The sequence below is a fragment of the Oreochromis niloticus genome, linkage group LG7, assembly GCF_001858045.2.
Source record: "Oreochromis niloticus isolate F11D_XX linkage group LG7, O_niloticus_UMD_NMBU, whole genome shotgun sequence".
Classification (NCBI taxonomy): Eukaryota; Metazoa; Chordata; class Actinopteri; order Cichliformes; family Cichlidae; genus Oreochromis; species Oreochromis niloticus.
This window is the reverse complement of record NC_031972.2, coordinates 39,863,359-39,877,976: the sequence shown is the minus strand read 5'-3', so window position 1 is coordinate 39,877,976 and position 14,618 is coordinate 39,863,359. Positions and strand designations below refer to the sequence as shown.

The 14,618-nt window shown below is 44.1% G+C and overlaps 1 protein-coding gene across 11 annotated transcripts in view; it reads left to right on the top strand.

Annotated features, from left to right (window-relative positions):
- akap13 (A-kinase anchoring protein 13) overlaps nucleotides 1-12,510 on the top strand; it is a 61,881-nt gene extending 49,371 nt beyond the window's left edge. For 7 of the 11 annotated variants that reach the window (XR_003220815.1, XR_003220813.1, XR_003220814.1 and 4 more), the window contains 4 exons: nucleotides 317-384; nucleotides 587-644; nucleotides 1,667-1,832; nucleotides 2,101-2,207. Coding sequence is in view for 3 of the 11 variants with exons in the window: in XM_019361194.1 (XP_019216739.1) it covers nucleotides 1,729-1,832; nucleotides 2,101-2,207; nucleotides 2,326-2,469; nucleotides 2,552-2,661; nucleotides 2,739-2,882; nucleotides 3,191-3,316; nucleotides 3,408-3,525; nucleotides 3,646-3,766; nucleotides 4,368-4,498; nucleotides 4,587-4,663; nucleotides 4,741-4,807; nucleotides 4,928-5,042; nucleotides 6,079-6,161; nucleotides 6,251-6,442; nucleotides 6,520-6,672; nucleotides 6,806-6,876; nucleotides 7,420-7,464; nucleotides 8,001-8,051; nucleotides 8,131-8,340; nucleotides 8,498-8,776; nucleotides 9,141-9,260; nucleotides 9,358-9,565; nucleotides 9,670-9,725 (2,832 nt within the window). In the remaining 8 variants the exon portion in view is untranslated. Of the gene's footprint in view, nucleotides 1-316; nucleotides 385-586; nucleotides 645-1,666; nucleotides 1,833-2,100; nucleotides 2,208-2,325; nucleotides 2,470-2,551; nucleotides 2,662-2,738; nucleotides 2,883-3,190; nucleotides 3,317-3,407; nucleotides 3,526-3,645; nucleotides 3,767-4,367; nucleotides 4,499-4,586; nucleotides 4,664-4,740; nucleotides 4,808-4,927; nucleotides 5,043-6,078; nucleotides 6,162-6,250; nucleotides 6,443-6,519; nucleotides 6,673-6,805; nucleotides 6,877-7,419; nucleotides 7,465-8,000; nucleotides 8,052-8,130; nucleotides 8,341-8,497; nucleotides 8,777-9,140; nucleotides 9,261-9,357; nucleotides 9,566-9,669 lie in introns of those variants that run through there. The other 4 variants (XM_019361194.1, XM_019361196.1, XM_019361193.1 and 1 more) reach the window with 4 other exon arrangements.
- The last annotated feature ends 2,108 nt before the right edge of the window (nucleotides 12,511-14,618 follow it).

The window sequence follows — 14,618 nt, the reverse complement described above, 5'->3', positions numbered from 1 at the left end:
ATCCTGATGATGGAGTGCATCCAGCTATGAAGTGAAATATAGCATGTGTGTCAGAAACGCTGCGGCCCTGATGCAGAGATGAGCCACTGTAGCTCCTGATGACAGCTGTAAGAATAAAGCACTGCATAAATGTATGTGGCCTGCACTCTAAAGTGCTGTGAGTGGTCAGTAAGACTATTAACGTATGTGAGATGAATGTGGCACCCTGTGTGTGTGAGTGTGAGTGTGTGTGTGTGTGTGTGTGTGTGTGTGTGTGTGTGTGTGAGTGTGGGTGGGGGTGAATACACTAACATAGCTGTTTCCGTGCTGCCTGCAGACTGTGGGGTCCTGGTCAGTGACAGATCCACAGAGGGCCCGTCTGTCTGTGCAAAGAACAAAACAAAGGTAGGTATAGTACACTGACTCATGATGAATGTGTTACCATCAGGAATAACTGTAGATGAGCTATGACTTGTTCAAATTTATGACTGATCTCGGAGATAACACTAAAGTTAGGTTTATGCTCAAGTCATAGGTGAGGTCAGAATCCATCATAAATGTTTTTTACAAGTCTTCTTTAAGTTTAACCTGTCGTGTTTGTCTCCAGCAGCAAGCAGCGGTGCCAGAAGGCGTTCCTGGGTCGTCTGTTAACACGAGGAGTAAAAGTAAGAACACATGGAGAACTTTACAGAGGAGACAGAGGAGAGCGAATCAACTAAAGCTAAAGACAGACACTTTCAAAGAATCCTTTATATCAGTCCGTCTAAAAATTCCCAGTTTCTCTCAGATTAGTGACCATTAAAATAAAGCTGTGGGTCTCAAATCATTCATTTAGTTATAGGTGCTTTAAAATAACTGCAAAGCTGTGTTACTAAGAAAGCTGCTGAGTTTGAACCTATTCCACCACCCACCTGATCAGCAGTAGCCCATTAGCAATAGAAGGGAGGTTTCCACGTTCTGTAGGTCCCGCTCGAACGCACACTGTCCACACTGCAAAGTGAAACACAACATTAATGTACACATGTACTTGAAGACAAATTCCTGACTTCAAATCAGTGCTGTTCTTCTGTCAGGGTAGAAAAAAGATCCAGCTGTTACTCCAAAGCCAGCGTTACAGTGATGGCTTTTAGTGGCACAAACACAGAACAAGCTTGTGATTGTATCTGAGTGTGGCATCTTTGACTTTTTACTGAGTTTGTAAAAGAGCAAGTCAAATAAGGACACTGGGAGGTAGCGATGCAGCATTTCTAAAGGAGCTTTAGTTCGATGAAGCTTGTGCTCAGACCTGAGCAGACGGAGCACACCGCAGAGAGAGGGAGCTGCTTTCGATTGGTAGACAGAGCTTCTGATAGCCCAGCAGCATATTGAGAGTTCCACTGAAGATGTCAAATGCATCTTCAACACTTGAAATTAGCTCCAGATATTTATCTGCTTCATGTCTTTGCTGCATTTTACATATAAAGATTGTAAAAAAAGAATATATTCTCTATACCTGTACATTTACATGACTACAGCAGCGGTTAACAGGGAGGGGTGGTAGTGAAGAATGGAGCACAGAGTCAGTTAGCTCATGTCGGTGACGTGTTGATGGAGAGCTTCTGGAAGTGTGACTACAAAATAACCAGTTCGCTGCATTTCATGAGCAAATAATCAAATCCATTTTCTGTTTTGATATATTTCTATCTAGCTACATCTTCTACATCATCACTTTCGTCAAGGTCCTCATCGTCACGTTGGTCAACAGTAACCATGCCCGACGACCACTTTCCTATGCTGTCTCCGAGAAGAAGCCGCAGAACCTTCAGCCCTCACAGCAACCTGGCTAAGAGCATCTCCAGTAGCAACATACCATCGTGAGACATTACGACTAATTAACTTCTGAAAATTCCCAGTTAGCTCTAAACGTCACGTGTGCACACCTGAACAAGTGACTGTCTCAGCACTGAGCACAGATGCTGTCACTCGGTGTGCTCCTCACAGACGTGAAGACGGGTTTTTCTATTCTTGTCACTAGATTTGTTGGCAGCTCCAAAGGTGTCATATTGTTCTTGCGACTATGTGATGTATGTAGAAAGCAAAGCCATTAAAATCCTACTCATCTTCATAGTTTTGTTCCTTCAGGTTAGACGATGCTGCACTCAAACGCCTCAAAGTGCTGTCCCAGTCCACCGACTCTCTCAATCAGGGGAGCAAAGTCAACGCTTCAACTGAGTCTCTCACTGATGAAGGTACAACACACACACACATACACACACACACACAGTTTAGATTCAAAGAATGATGGTTTGAGCTCTGTGTGTGTGTATGTGTTTATGTGTGTGTGTGTGTGTGTGTGTGTGTGTGTAGGTACTGAGATCATTGACACCCAGCTGATGGAGTTTGAAAATGACATTAAAGATCTGGAAGCTGATTCTTGGAGTGGCATGGTGGATAAGAAGTTCTTGAAGTCCCTGAAGAAAGATGAAGTGAAGAGACAAGATGTCATTTATGGTAAACTGTGCTGTGACTCAGTTGGGAGCGACAGACTGCTGTCGGGGCCAAACATGGAGATAAGAGTGTTTTCTCTGCACAGAGCTGTACCAGACAGAGGTTCACCATGTGAGGACTCTGAAGATTATGTCGGAAGTGTATCACAAAGGCCTTCAGAAGGAGCTGCAGCTTGATCTTCAAACTCTGAACAAGGTGATCAAAGAACACTTTCACCCGTGGACACGCTTGGGTACACAGTATAACGACCTGTCTGTCCAACATTTCCCTAGATTTTCCCTGTTTTGGACGATCTCTTGGAGGTACACACAGAATTCCTCTCATTGCTCCTGGAGAGAAAAAGAAATGCATCAGCCGAGAGACAGAAAAGCAACAACTTCATAATCTGCAGCATTGGAGACATCTTAGTTAAACAGGTGAGAAGAGGAAGGTGTATGCATGCGTGACAGTGGTAAATAAAGTTGAAACAAATCCATTTCTGGTGGTCCTTACACTCCTCATGTGGAGTGTGTGCTGTTGTCTTTTAGTTAAGTTAAACTCTAAGATATCTGTTTGGAAATCAGGGATGTTGTTTGGAAGTGTCAATGTCTGCAGTAAAGATCACGGCAATCTTTTCATAAAGTTGTAGTTCTTTTGAGTTAATGGAAGAACTACAGTATTCACAGCATGTTATGGAAAGCGCAGAGTTGTGTTTACTTTCTCCTTTGCTACTTCTTAAATTCAGTTTTCAGGCTGCAGCTCCGTCCGCATGACGAAAGTTTATGGGAAGTTTTGCAGTCGCCACAATGAAGCCGTCAGTCTGTACAAAGAACTCCACGCCAAAGATAAACGCTTCCAGGCTTTCGTCAAGGTCAGAGCTGCTCTCTGTACACGCAGCACATCAGAGGACCTCACCTGCACTGTCTGGGATCTATGCATGACCTCAGTATCTTTGTGTGCAGAGAACAATGAGCAGCAGTGTTGTGCGGCGGCTCAGCATCCCAGAGTGCATTTTGTTGGTGACTCAGAGGATCACCAAATATCCTGTTCTGATCCAGAGGATCCTTCAGCACACCAAAGGTAAGAATGAAGACCTTTGCCAGCATCCACGGAGTCAAGCGCATCTTTCATTGTTCTTTAAACGTCACCTAAAAACTGTGCACATAATTCATCCAAAACTATTTATGAATCTCTGAACAGAGTCGGATAAGGAGCACGGCTTGGTTTCTGACGCGCTGCGCCTTGTGAAGGAGCTGATTACGGCTGTGGACAATAAAGTCAACCAGCAGGAGAAGAAACAGCGCCTGAAGGAGGTGTACAGGTACAAAGTAGTGTCAGTAATGGAGTTTACCTATTCCTGGATCAGCTGCTCTGATGACCTACATGATGTAGGTCATCAGAGCAGTTCATTCCACCAAACCGTCCCCTCCCTGCCCAGCTCAGAGCACTCCACAAACGCTCCCAAACCAACGTCTGAAGTATACGTTGCACAATTTCAACTGATGAGCGTTGAATGATGAAGAAGCTCATCAGCTGATACTCAGACTGATACTCAGGCTGTTCTTCATTCCCATGGGTGCAGTGACCGTGCACACTCACTGCTCCTGCATTAGGTTTACTTTCTGTTGCATAAAAAATGGCCCGGTGTAATATGTCGTGCGTTGTTGGTATTTCCCTCATTTTAAGAGCTGCTAAGGACCTTTTTATTACATTCTGATATGTGAAACCTTACAAATGACAGTGGCTGTACCTTCTACATATATACCACTTGTCTAGTCTTGCTGACTGCTCAGAGCGGTGCTGATGTTCAGCCTGTGTTTTACTCTCTGCATGTGGATCAGATTTTTTCTGTAAGCTTAGCTTGCAGAAACAGCAGTGCTCTTAAATGTGCCTGAGTGTAAACCTGTAATGTCTCACTGCAGTCGCACTGACAGTAAGTCCATCATGAGGATGAAGAGTGGTCAAATGTTTGCTAAAGAGGACCTGATCAGAGGGAGGAAGCTGCTGCACGATGGAGCGCTGCAGCTGAAAAACTCTGCGGGAAGACTCAAAGGTTCATCACATTTGCATCTTTGGACCAAACCTGACGTGAATTCATTCAGACTGGAGCTCGCTGTAATCTTCGTTTCTGTGTGTTGCAGACGTCCACGCCATGCTCCTGACAGATGTGCTGGTCTTTCTTCAGGAAAAAGACCAGAAATATGTATTTGCCTCATTGGTAAGTTTGGCACTCGGCACATACATAAGATTGTACCCAGGCAAGGATTCTGTTTGATTTGGAGCCTTTGTTCCCAGGATCAGCGCTCCACGGTCATCTCCTTACACAAACTCATTGTTAGAGAAGTGGCAAATGAGGAGCGAGGTCAGTCTCCTTCCTTCTCTCACATCTTTTGGGGATTTCAGTCACCGTGTGATTAAGTCTGGCTTTTAGTCAGCACGAACCACAATGGTTTCATCAAGGATTGCCTCGTGTCTCCTGCAGGTCTGTTTCTGATCACAGCTGGCACAGAAAAGCCAGAAATGGTGGAGGTGTTGGCCAGCAGCAAGGAGGAGCGCAACACATGGATGGCCATTATACAGGACGCTATGCAGTGCATGTGAGAATGCGCGCACACACACACACACACACACACACACACACACACACAAAGATCACTGGCAGATGCACTTCAAGTACTTACTGCAGAAATTTGTTCCAAAGATGAAGGGTCAAAGGAAATAATATGTTTTATGTACATGTAGAAGGTGCTCAGCACACAGCACCATGCAGCGGTTAGCACGGTCTCCTCACAGCAATAAAGTTTTCATTTGAACCCCAGCTGAAGCCTTTTAGTCTGCATGTTCTCCCTGTGCCTGCGTGACTTCCTCCCACAGTCGGAGCATGCGCCTCAGCTGCACTGGTGATTTTAAGAGGCCGTGGGTGTGAGGTGGATAAACACAAAGTAAAGTATGGATGTATGCTTTAATGTGGCTTGTAGGGGTGAGTAAGACTACAAGTATGACAGTCCGTTTACAGATGCTCCATTTCCAAAGTGTGGAGCTCGCTTTGTGGATTATCTATTCAAAAAAGCAAAACTTTATTTCTTCCCTGCTGGAAGAAGTAGTGCTGCACAGTGTGAGGTCCCGTGGATAACACTGCCATCAAACTCTGTACATGATGTAGCATGGTGCATTAGACAAAGCTAAGCACAAGCACAGCTAACTAATGCGAAAAAGGTCATTTAGGAAACAAAACAACAACATTTGACCAGTAAAGAAATCTAATACACATCAAAACTGTTTGTGAAGCAGGAATAAAAAAAAGATTCATTAGAATAATGATTAAATTAAAGTGAGATCGCCAAATTAAAAGCAGTTTCAGATGAAATGACTGACAATAATAACTGAAACTATGAATTAAAACCTATAAAAGAAGTAGAAATAAAATCTTCCGTATGGCAGACCTCTGTGCAGAGCTTGTAGGGCCTTTAAAATAAGCTTTTCATTTTTTATCTAGCAAATGAGTTTGAGCTGCTCTGTTTCCAGCAGTGCAGGTTTGAGAGTTGTGAGCAGTGTGGTGCATTCATCTGAGCTGAAAGCAGAATCCGGAGAGTATTTGAATGTCACGCCAGGCCTTCATTTTTGTTCTGGCAGGGAGAAAGATAAGGATGAGGGAGTCCCAAGTGAGACGGAAGAAGACCGGAAACAGCAGGAGAACAGAGCAAAGGAGATCCGCGGTGAGCAGCCGATGTTCCAGTTAACGTGCTGTAGTGGGTGGGGAGTGCCGTGTCATGTTGAATGTGTTTGCATTTGTCCCTGATTCCAGAGCTTCTGCAGAGGAAGGATGAGCAGATTATCAGTTTGCTGGAGGAGAAGATACACATCTTTAGAGAGCTGGGTAACTGCAGTCTGTCTCCTGAGGATGCTAACACATCAGTCAGGGAGCGGATGTTGTTCAGAGCCACACCTGATAACGTCACCAAAGGAGAGCCGGTCATAAATGATGCTGTGAGAGAAGGTGAGCAGGCCTCTGAGGTTACTTCTCATCATGTGCATCTCAGAGATGACGTGTTCAAACCTGTTCCTCTCTGTCAGTGGAGGCCCTGCATGCTTTGGTCAGCGGAGGTTTTGGTGCAGCGGCCTGCGGTCCAGGCGGCCTGACAGGGGGCGCCGTGGGACCAGTCTGCCTGCCCAGACGAGCGGAGACGTTTGGAGGCTTCGACAGTCATCAGATGAACAGCAGCAAGAGTAAGACACGAGCAGGTCATCAAAGATGTCAGGGCAGGTGTTCACTCTCCTGTGAGACTGACTCTGCCGTCATCACAGCAGCTGTATTTATCATGACCAACCTTTAAAAGCCTTCACCTCCTCTTACTGTCAGATGGAGAAAAGGAAGAGGGAGAGGAGTCAGTGGACCTCCGCAGGACTGAGTCCGACAGCGTGCTGAAGAAGGTAGGGATGTGTGTGTTTCACGTATGGTTATTCATCTCATTTAAGACGAATCATTTCTTTAATATGTTTCTGCAGATTTTACTGTGACAAAAACAAAATGTTGCCTAACTGGTAAAAATGGGAAGAGGCATGGCTGCTATAAACACCGTAGGAAATCCATATGTAATAAAGAACAAGATCAGCGCAGGTATTAGTGTTATGAAGTTGAGTCGATAGTGTAGTTGATAGAGTCAGTCAGAGCAGGCATTGAAGGCTGCTTCTCTGACGTCACAGTCATGGAGTCAGAGACGAGCTGCGGCGAGATATCCAACAGAGGGCTTGGGTTTTTGTTTCCACTGCATTTTGTATAAAGTTAAATGATGTTTAAAAAATGGAAATATGTGCAATAAATGTTTTTGCACAGTAATGTACTTTTCCCCTGTGAGCCATCAGAGGTTCCAAACGTTACGATCCTCTGACTTCTGCTCGCTGCAGTCCACATCCTGCTGTTATTTGACCAGCACTTTGTAACATGTTAACATGAAGTGTGTTTGTGTGCCTCAGGGAGCCACTGCCAGCCTGCAGACCCTGCTGAAGAGAAACAATGAAGTAAGTGGGCTCCTCATTCAAACAGACACACTAGTACTACTCCATCACTGTAGGTGCATCACACAGGACTTCTGATAAGGACAGGACAAAGAATATCTTTTACAAGAAAACCTTCAAAACTGCTTTGAAAGTGATGCTGAACATATGGACGTGGCTGTTTCATAACAGCTTCCTTTCTGTGATGAGCTGCCGTCACTGAGAATTTTCCAGTCTAAGCTTGTCTTCACTTACTGCTGCAGCTTTCTGCAAAGCCACTTCTGCTCTTCCTGTTGTTCAATGGTGTGCTGCAAACAGTTGTAGGTCCAGTGCTGCCACCTACTGGTGGTGTTTACGCATTACATCTTCTTAGACACCAGCAGAACGACAGAAGTTGTTGCATAAACTGTTTTTTCTTGAAAACTGTGAGCATCCTTAGCTCTTTCTACATGTCAGGAGGAAAGATGAACCCAGTCGTGTGATATACTGGAGGTCTTATTTGTATAAACAGCAGTTTGAGCTGTTTTTACTGACCCTCGTGTGATGGTGTGTTTCTCCAGCAGCTCCAGCGCAGTGTGACACGTCTCCATGAGCTGCTGATTTCCCTGCAGGTACACACATACGTTTACAGCAGAGGTCACATTCAGGCTGTGTTTCTACTTTGCACTGACCGTCTGTCCCTGCCTGCAGGCTGTGGTCATCCAGCAGGACTCATTTATTGAGGACCAGAGGCAAGCCCTGAACAGCCAACTCAGCACCACCTCCTCCAGACAGTCCATCTCTTCCTCCTCCTCCTGCTCCTCGCTCTCATCTTTAACTACCTCGCGCCCCTCCTCCCTCATTGAGCAGGAGAAGCACAGGAGTTTGGAGAGGCAGCGGCAGGAGGTGGCCAGCCTGCAGGTTAGCTCTCACTAATGCTGCTTTCACATGATGAGTCATGGCTGCAGTGAGCTCATTGTTCCATTGTTTGACAGAATTCACGTTTTCATCAAAGTCTACTCTTAAACCCGGCTTCCTGAGCCCAGTTCTTGTGACATCACACTGTGGTTTGTTCTAGAAACAGCAGGCTGCACATCAGGAAGAAAAGAGGAAACGAGAGAGAGAGTGGGAGCTGAAAGAGAGAGCTCTGGCAGACCGGGAGGAGAGGCTGGGGGAGGAAGAGGAGCAGACGAGGCGGAGATGTCAGGAGCTGACAGAAGAGATGCAGATGTTACAGAGGAGCAAAGAAGAGTACCAGAGAGACGTGGAGTGGCTGAAGGAGGCGCAGAGGAGGCTGGACAGAGACGAGGAGGCTCTGAGGAGAGACGATCAGAAGGTGGATGCAAAGAGAGAGCAGGTCAGAGGTCATGTGTGATGAAGGTGCTGCTAGTCAGATGCACTCGGGCCGATGGTCAGCAAGTGTGTCATCACAGGCAGGCTGCTGTGTAGCTGTAGTCTCTGTGCACGTTCACCTAATCATCACAAATGAATCAATAAACTACATGTCATGCACTCGGTAGTATTTTATGCACTGGATGTAGTGAATTCTGTTTTTCCATGTCTGCTTCCTCTTTCCATGCCAAGTGTTGGAGGTGGAGAGTGGAAATTTGGCATAATGACTCTCAGAGCCATGACAGAAGCATTAAAAGCAGTTGGTGGAAATGAACCGATAGATATCCTTCACTGTCTCACTCACATGCATGATCTAATCATTTTTCCAGTCGGAGGAGCTTCAGAGGTACCAGCGCACTCCCTCCACAAACTCAGACGACTCCTTAAGGTTCCACAGCACCGGGTCCCTGGATCTGGATTTAAAAGAAGCAGCAGAACAAGCCAAAGAGGTAAGAACAAGGTCCTGCTTTAAAACCACATTTGTGTTAGAGTTTAGGAAGCTGCTGGATGACTCCTTGAATGACTAATATTGTGGGTGAACATCAGGTGGAGCTCTCATCCTCCGCCCCAACCAAAGAACCTTTCCTCCGCATTGGATCCAAGAGGATGAGCAAAAACTTCAACCCCTTCTCCTCTAAGGCTCAGGGAGCAGAGAAGGAGTCCCAGCTCCCCTCCAGACTACTTCAACTGACCAAGTCCAAAGAGAAGAAGGAGAAAAAGAAGAAAGGAAAAGGAGGGAAGGATGCGCAGACAGGTACAGTCAAACCGACTCAAAGTGAAGACGGTGTTGTCGGTCATGGATGGAGCGGTGTTCTGTGGACTGGTATCCTGCTACATAACTCTTGTGTTTGTTTTTAGAAAACAAAGGTGCAGTGATGTTGGATTCTCCAAATGAAAGTGACTTCTTCATCTGAGGAGTGAACTCCTAACACCCAGTCGCACAGCTGACAGTGTGTGTCTGTCTCTGTCTGCTTGGCCCTGGACATTGCCCCAGCCTTCCCGTCACAAAGACTGTATCATCAAAGGTCAAAGGTCAGGCAGGGTAACATACTGACTTAGCTGAAGGCTTTCCCAAGGTAACAGACTGCTCTGGAGACTATCCTGCCCACGCTCCATTAATGCCAAGCTGGATGGAATCAGAAGAGTTTGTCCAGCAGCAGGTCCGAACATCGACAGCTGCCATCAGCACCTGAGCCTGGAAAAGCTTAACCTGACCAATCACAAGCAAGATTTCTTTTAAGTGTTGCTGAAGCTAACTTTTGTTGCTTGTTATGCACTCCTGACTTTTAGGAAGCACACACACGCACACACACAGCAAGTTAAACCATCATTCATTGTGAATGAAACAGACCCCCTTAAATTAAAAAATCTGTGTTCATTTGATTTTGAGCTGAAGTGCCTTCCATGTGTCTGGCACATCACTGGCAGCAGGTATACGTGTAGCAGCAGTTTGTTACAATCTGATTTGTAACAAAGTACTGATGAAATGTGCATTATACAGAACTGACTGTGCACTGTTTACATGTCAGTGTAGCAAGCTTCCTGCTCATTTCATTGGTCCCTCATTTCTGCCCAAGCTATCATTTCAGACCCGGCAGCAACATATTTAAAGTATGCACTGACCCGGGCTCTCCCATCAAAGTCGCCAAACTTTTATACTCTGGAAGAATCTCTGATTTAAATTGAACTTAAGATTTTAATAACGATATTGGACATTTTATTAGACAGATGGTCCACAAACCCAGTCATGAGTGAAATCAAAGAAGGACAACTGTAATATTAGAACACTACATACCTCTGCATGTGGACAAGGGTCCACTCTAACCCCCGTTTCTATTGCCTTTATTCACCCTCACAAAGCCCTGCTGGTGTGCATAACACCCTATCATACACTGGACACCCACAGACTCGTGTGCTCCATCCACCTGTGTGGGGAATGACAGTCGAGGTCGAGACATTGCTTTACTTACTGCTGCACTCACTTGTTATGTTTACTCTACATGAAGCTTAATATTCCTATTCTTTTTAATAAAAGCACCTGACTCATGCTAAACAGCCCAGGTGCTGAAAAGTGGAACAAACACGTCAGAAGAAGACTTCTATGATACACACCACTGGTTTGAATCTGCTTGTGTGCATTCCCTTGTGTTGACAGCTGCTTCTCGTCATGACAAAAATGGCATGTCCTAGCTGAACTGCTCCTCTTTGAACAACACAAGAACACAATACCTGCACAGATAACAGAGCCATTTCGAGGAAGCCAGTCAAACATGCCAAAGAGAGGAGTCCATTAAATATTCATCACTTGTGCTTCTGTTTTTCAGCAGCGTTATGTTTCCAGATAACTGGATTCTCCCAGTGCATCACACAGGGAGGCTCGCTCAGGGCGTGTACATGATTATATGTAGCCTTCAGTGTCATATTTCAGAGGGCGGGGTTAATGCAGTAAAAGTGTTTTAGCTCTGCTCTAACCAGGTAGTACTCTAACCAAACAGCAGAGGTGAGAACAAAAGTTAACTAATAAAACCAACACTGACAGTAGACTGACGCTCCTGCATCACACTTGCAAGCGCGTGGCGCTCCGTGACACTGCTGGAGTGTTTGCTCACAGATAACAGAGGACAAAGATGGCAGCACTGGATGCTCGTCAGGAACTAGTCAGCAGTAAGATCAGGTATATGAACAGTACATGCTAAACTGTGTAGTATTTTTACACTAGCAGCAGTCTGACCTTTGTTTACACGGTGTCTTTGAATAGAGGCTGATGAGATTTTGATGAGAGGCTAAAGAAGCATTTCTGCTAATATCCATTTCTTTTTAGTGCATTAATTCAAAAACTGTAGAAATAGAGTTTTAAAAATAGTTTTGCACTTGGATGGAAGTATGTGTGGGTGAAATATATGAGCAGCAGGTAAATGACTGAGAAGAAACCATTAAAGATTATGCATAAAAAGCCCATTAATACATTAGTCATGTTTTTGTGTTGAGTGGCACAAATCATGTTAACCCTGTAAAGCCTGAACCAATCATTACTAGAAAATTACATTTATAAAACAAATGTAGTTAATTAAAACTACTGACAATTTTTTTAAAAAAAAGAACTTAAATATTATTTTGCATATATGTGGTTGTTTTTATTTTGTTTTTTTACTATTTATTGTTGATTTGTTGAGCAATTTTTTTTTTCGGCGGGGAGAAAGTCTCAAAAACTCATCTATCAAATATGAAACAGTTGGCATTATAGGGTTAAAGACACGTTTCACATGAACTTGTTCACACTCACAACCAAACAGATGTTCACTGATGGATTTTAGTGGAGCAGACACTCCAGCACCACCCACCCACCACACAGCAGTACAGTGTACAGTGTTATCAGTTTACACTGAGCCCTCAACCAACAAGCTCAGTCACAGACACGGCCTCTGTGTTGTTCCCGTGCACTAAAATATTTCTAAAGCCATTAAAAATGAAAGTTTCACCATCTTTTTCGCTGTGTGTAGGATCGTCTTGAAATGTTTTTGGAATAAAAACACGAGGTACAAGGTTTCTGTTTTATTTCCAAAGAAAAAAGATGGAGGCAGAGCAACACATTTTGTAAATATGTACAAATTTCAAGTGAGAGAAAAGCTTTATTTGTCTACTTTCTTCCTGATCTGGAAATATAATGTTCAATCCTAATAAATAACTATGCTATTGTCACTGTGTGTTTTTATGTACATGGATATTATGTTAGCTGAGAGAAGACAGAGGAGTGAGAGTGATGTTGAGAAGCTCCTGTAAATGAACTCACTTCACTTTGCACATGGTGGTAGTCAGTCATTGCCCCTGACCAAGTTTCAGAGAGAAACATTTTACTTGTGATGATGTTAAATCATGTTAGCCTCTGTGTGCCCAGAGGTCCAGATGGGTCACCAGTGCAGGGCTGCTGTAGATCTTTATTCATTGAAAGTATTCGGTCTGATTGAGGTGCCCTTCCTATTCTGTGCTATACAAGGTACAGACAGGCTGAAAATCCTGCATTTGTTCTCTAGAATTTGTCCCATGAGCCCTCTTTGTCTATCAAACCCTTAGGCAACCTCCTTACAACTAACTCCGTATTTAAGGACTCTAATCTTTAAGGCACAATGCACAAAATCTGTCTTTATGCAGGCAGTTATCCACAGCACATCTGCAGCTTTGTATTTTAGAATGTCAACAATGTGGAACAGACAATGGTGCCTCCCAGGAAGAGAGTCCAGGTTTCAATGATGGGCCCCTGTGATACAGAGTCTGCATGTTCTCCTGAGACTGATAAACATCCTGGATTAATGCTGCCCACATCAGGTTGGGAAGTATCCTTGGGCAAGATGCTGAACTCTGACACACTGGGAGTGTGAGCGTGTGAACATTAGGTTAAAAGTAGGCACAGAAAAAAAGCACTTGTTGTGTTAGAGTGTGTTAGAGTTCAGGAAGTGTGAATGAGGCTTGTAGTAAGATAGTTTGAGCAGAAAAGCACTACAGCAGTACCGGTCCACTTACCATATTAACATCCTCTGGCTCTAAGACCTGCCTCGGTAGCCAGAGATCTGTGGAGAGTGGACAGGCAGGGGCATTTTCAAGAGAGCACATGTTGTGACAGCAAGGCTGGATGAAAGATAGCGTGGACTGCTGTAAGTACCTGTGAGGTAATGTGAGTGAGTGAGTTAATGAGCCGGATCTTAAGGAACACATTTGAATGATCAGGGACAAGCAGCAGTGGTGCCAGCACTCATGCTGTGGGATCTGGCAGGGTTTATACCTACAACTTCAAGATCTATGATATAGTGGTATGATATGGAGATTTGGTGCTGTTGTAAAATGGTGTTTTGTAATGGAGACCATTACATTACATTGTTCTGGGAAGAAAATACATGAAAACCACATGTATATTACTTGAGATATTTTATGAAAACCCTCAATCAGAACTCATTATTTGTGCCTTAGACTCAAATTCTGTGTTAACCAAAAGAGCTCCGTTAATACTAATACTAGTATTAACGGTGGAGGAGACTTCTTCGTGTCTCCTCCACAGGACACAAGCGTGGACGGAGCTCAGTCACCCGATCAAGACCACCTGGGGCAAACCAGTGTGGCAGATAAGGGGAGTTTGATCAAACTCCTTCTAATGTGTGTAACAAACCTCGGCTGTCTTATGATCACAGGTGATGTTGTTGATACTCTCAAATAATATTAATTACTATGTTTTTTTAATACTTTAAATGAAATGAAATTGTTATAATTTACATTCATTTTAACAGTTTAATATTTGTTTTACAGGAAGACTCCTCTTGGGACACACATCTTCCTTTTAACCATAACCAAAAGTGTCTGCTGTCTTAATTTTGAGCATCGATATGGTAACTATCTCCCTGGAAATATCTATATTTAATTCACTCTTGCTCGTTCTGTACACAGGCCCAAATTAAAACTAATTGAACTTCTTCATGCAGACAGTTACAGGTCAGTGCAATAATAAAGAACCCTGCTCTACTTTGCTTCACTTCAAAAACAGCCTGGATGTCAATGGAAGAGAACAGTCTGAGATGGTCACAGCATCCTTTCCATCTTTGGAAAATCCTCTTGAACATCTACCCAAGAAAAAGCATTCTCCGTGAGGCAGAGATATTATTACTCAAGTCTATCATGAAAGAGCAAACTACTGGATGCAAAATACTCAACAGCTTCAAGGGCAGATAGGCCAGATTAGGCTCTCCAAAACACACATATGAAGCCCGAGCAGCTCTGAAACAGCCTGTGACAGCCTGAAACTGTAGACATAAGATCTGTGT